Source organism: Dendrobates tinctorius, unplaced genomic scaffold, assembly GCF_039654945.1.
Source record: "Dendrobates tinctorius isolate UK_male_01 unplaced genomic scaffold, ASM3965494v1 ptg000151l, whole genome shotgun sequence".
Classification (NCBI taxonomy): domain Eukaryota; kingdom Metazoa; phylum Chordata; class Amphibia; order Anura; family Dendrobatidae; genus Dendrobates; species Dendrobates tinctorius.
The window spans coordinates 21,909,169-21,911,014 of NW_027361818.1; the positions used below are offsets into that span (position 1 = coordinate 21,909,169).

Genomic DNA, 1,846 nt, shown 5'->3' on the forward strand with positions numbered 1-1,846 from the left:
CGAGGGGGAAGCAAGGAGGAGGACATTATCGTATGAAGATGGGAGGCGCCAGACGGGATGGAGACACCCATCGGACTAGACCGAACGCCAGGGTGAGTATGATCTAACTCTTTTTTCTTATCTTTCAGGTTTCATCGGGGGGCTTAACTGCAGCATTACAGAATGCTGTACATAAGCCCCTGATAGCGGAGGCCCCAGCTTATGGGGCAAAAATCTCCTGCCGCACGGATTTGCCTCATATTCTACAATACTCTATGCGCTAGAATCGGGCCACCATCTAGCATCACAATAAGCATTGAGTACATGAATTATTATTTATTTTCTCCTCAAAAAAAATTGTCTTCTTTACTCAAGAATCCTGAATTGAATAGTGTTGTTTTCCTAAAGTACATTACCTCCAGACACAAACCCAGTAATGCATAAAAAAATTGAGTAATTTAGTAATTCAAAAAAAATCAACTGCTTTCTGTGCGGCTTTTCTAATATCTGCGTTTCTCAGACTGTATATAATAGGATTGATGAATGGAGTAAACACAGTATATAGCAGAGATAGGATCTTACTTGTAGTAAGTGTTCGGCCTTTTGTTGGGACTATATAAACTATGAATATTGTCAGGTAATATATGGAGACCACAGTGAGGTGGGAGCTACAGGTGGAGAAGGCTTTCTGTCTACCGGTACTGGATGAGATCTTTAAGACTGTTAATACTATATAGGTATAAGACATTATAATGATTGTGGTTGGGATTATTAATATTGGAATACTCAGCAAATAAATCTCTAAGTGAATAATGAAGGTGTCAGAACAGGCAAGTTCTAGTAAAGGGATCATATCACAGAATAAATAGTCAATGATATTATGTTCACAAAAATTTAACTTTGCTGCTTCCATGATGTCAATTAAAACCATAAACCATCCAAACATCCAACAGATGACAGTCAGCATCATACAATGTCCACCCGTCATTATAGAGGTATAACGTAGGGGATTACAGATGGCCACATATCTGTCATAAGACATCACTGTCAGAAGAAGACATTCTAAAGTTTCTGAGGCACCAAAAACATAAAATTGAAAAATGCAGGTGTTAAAAGTAATGGTTCCACCATTGTTCAGTAGGATATGGAGCATGTAGGGGACAATATCGGTGGGTAACAAGATGTCACTGATGGACAGTTGTGAGATGAAGAAGTACATTGGAGTGTGGAGGTTCCTGCTGGAGGACACCAGGGTGATGATCAGGAGATTCCCACATATTGTCCCACAGTAAATCACGAGGAGAAGACAGAACAGGAAAATTCTTAAACCTTGACTGACTTGAAATCCTAAGAGATAAAATTCTGTGATCACAGTCAGATTGTTTTCCTGTGAGAAGAACAAAAAGCTGTGAGTCTCCTCTGTGTCCTTTATATGGAGCTCCTGAAATAAGCAACTGATACAATAGACTTACAGACGTAGACAAATGGAACTCATTTCAAATTAAATTTCAGATTTTTATCAGTAATTTTTATGTACTGAATAATTTAATTGAAGACACTCACTCCAGATATTTCTTTGCTCCTGATATTCATACTTAGATCAGTATTTCTCCCATTCTGTTCAGTTCTCTGGGGGTTTAGTGATAATGTCAGGCAGCAGTGTGGTCAGAGTCCAGAGGCAAGTGAGGCTCCGTGATTCCTCCTTGGATATTTATGTAGAATCAGAAGACAAGGAACCTTCTACAACTCCCAGCAGATATTACTACTACAGACTTAGGAGTCTCCATTGCTCTTGTCTTTGGGGGCAAAAACAAAGAAAAATAATTAACAATTTTATTTCAATGCCAATTATTTTCTTTTTCAGAAT

At 38.5% G+C, this 1,846-nt stretch overlaps 1 protein-coding gene across 1 annotated transcript; it reads right to left on the reverse strand.

Annotated features, from left to right (window-relative positions):
• Positions 1–445: 445 nt before the first annotated feature.
• Positions 446–1,572, reverse strand: LOC141050043 (olfactory receptor 1496-like). Its single transcript, XM_073546878.1, has 2 exons — positions 1,543–1,572; positions 446–1,420 (listed from the first exon to the last, which is right to left on the reverse strand). The coding sequence occupies exons 1-2, from the start codon at positions 1,570–1,572 to the stop codon at positions 446–448; spliced, it is 1,005 nt and encodes a 334-aa protein (XP_073402979.1).
• Between the last annotated feature and the right edge of the window lie 274 nt (positions 1,573–1,846).